General features: G+C 28.7%; 1 protein-coding gene across 1 annotated transcript in view; it reads left to right on the forward strand.

Annotated features, from left to right (window-relative positions):
• Positions 1 to 1,217: 1,217 nt before the first annotated feature.
• The window catches only part of LOC104815116 (protein YLS3-like), a 1,752-nt gene continuing 1,538 nt past the window's right edge, over positions 1,218 to 1,431 (forward strand). The window contains exon 1 of the mRNA XM_010543437.1: positions 1,218 to 1,423. Coding sequence (XP_010541739.1) covers positions 1,303 to 1,423 — 121 coding nt within the window. The 5' untranslated portion in view covers positions 1,218 to 1,302. The remainder of the gene's footprint in view (positions 1,424 to 1,431) is intronic.

The raw sequence follows: 1,431 nt of genomic DNA on the forward strand, positions 1-1,431 counted from the left end.
ATTTGATTTTTAAAAACATATTTAATTAAGTTTTAGTTAAAAATATATTTCATTAAGTTTTAGTTAAAATTGCTATGTAGATTAGATTTCTTCAAATTTACATATTTAAATTAAACCGGAGTTTTTGCGCGTGATAGAGCTTATAATAATTTTAGCAGAATCTATTTAACTTCTGGATTCAGAGAGGTCAGAGATTATGTCTCGGGACATGAAATATAACGTTTCTCAAGGCATTCCATTTTCAATCTCTTAATGTGTCTTTAATACATTCCCCAATTTATTATTTCCAAATTTTTATAGACAGAGAAAAAAAAAACGTCCTTCTTACAACATAATGTGCAACGTCTTAAATATTATTAAATACCACCTAGTCCTTCGTCCGCATCGATTCATAAAAAATTATTAACGGGAATATGGATAAAAAAAATACATAATATTAGTTTGCTTTTATTGTAAAAAGCATCTAAATTAATATTAAATTTTGTTAATCTTATGTGAATTAATTTAAAATGATTAAATTTAAGCTCGTTTGTATACGATATTAGAATCTAGTAATATTATATATTTTTAGTCAAAGTATTATCAAATATACCATCTTTTTTCTAACATTACTTTTTCTGATACTCTCTTTCATAACCATCTAATCAGAATGACAATATGATCGCATTAGTCATGACGTTACATTTATACTGATCACACGAAATTATTATGATCACACCTTATATATCAAATTAATAATTGAGTGAAACCGTCATAAAATTAATGTCATGATCAATGTGATCAACATATGACTATACTATCATTATGGTCATTATCACATCTAGAGATCTGGAGAATTGTACATGTAAAAATAGTTTAAACAAAAATAGGGTATTTTAGATATTTTTTAGTTGTCTAGAAATAATTATTTTTTTATTTAATATTTATACTCAATTAATATTTTTTTTTTCTTTTGATTTAATATATATACTCAATTAATTTTTTATAGTTACAACTTATCAATGGATATCGTTATATGCTTTCCATTTTTAAGTATATACGAATGGTTTTCCAATTAGGTTTCTTCAATTCGCAAATACTCACAATTTTTATACAAGTCGAATTTTTTTTAGCTATTTTCCTAAATTTTGCTTCACTCAATTCTAAAATCTTCCCCGTCTATAACTTCGCATCGAAAAGCGGAGGAATCTAATAAACGATCAACCCAACTCTCTCCCTATATATGTAAGCCCCCCAAACACCACTACCGCAAACGCCAAACACACAACACATAACTCCAAACGCCAATCGCAAACGCTAAACATGGGTAACGCAAGCCAGAAAATGGCAACGCTGATGATGTTAATGGCACTGATAACGTCGTCAAAAGCCGCGAAAATGGAGGAGAAAGAGAAGGAATGCTCGACCGAGATGGGGAATCTGGCGTCGTGT

This window comes from Tarenaya hassleriana, unplaced genomic scaffold (genome assembly GCF_000463585.1).
Source record: "Tarenaya hassleriana unplaced genomic scaffold, ASM46358v1 Cleome22, whole genome shotgun sequence".
NCBI classification, from domain to species: Eukaryota; Viridiplantae; Streptophyta; class Magnoliopsida; order Brassicales; family Cleomaceae; genus Tarenaya; species Tarenaya hassleriana.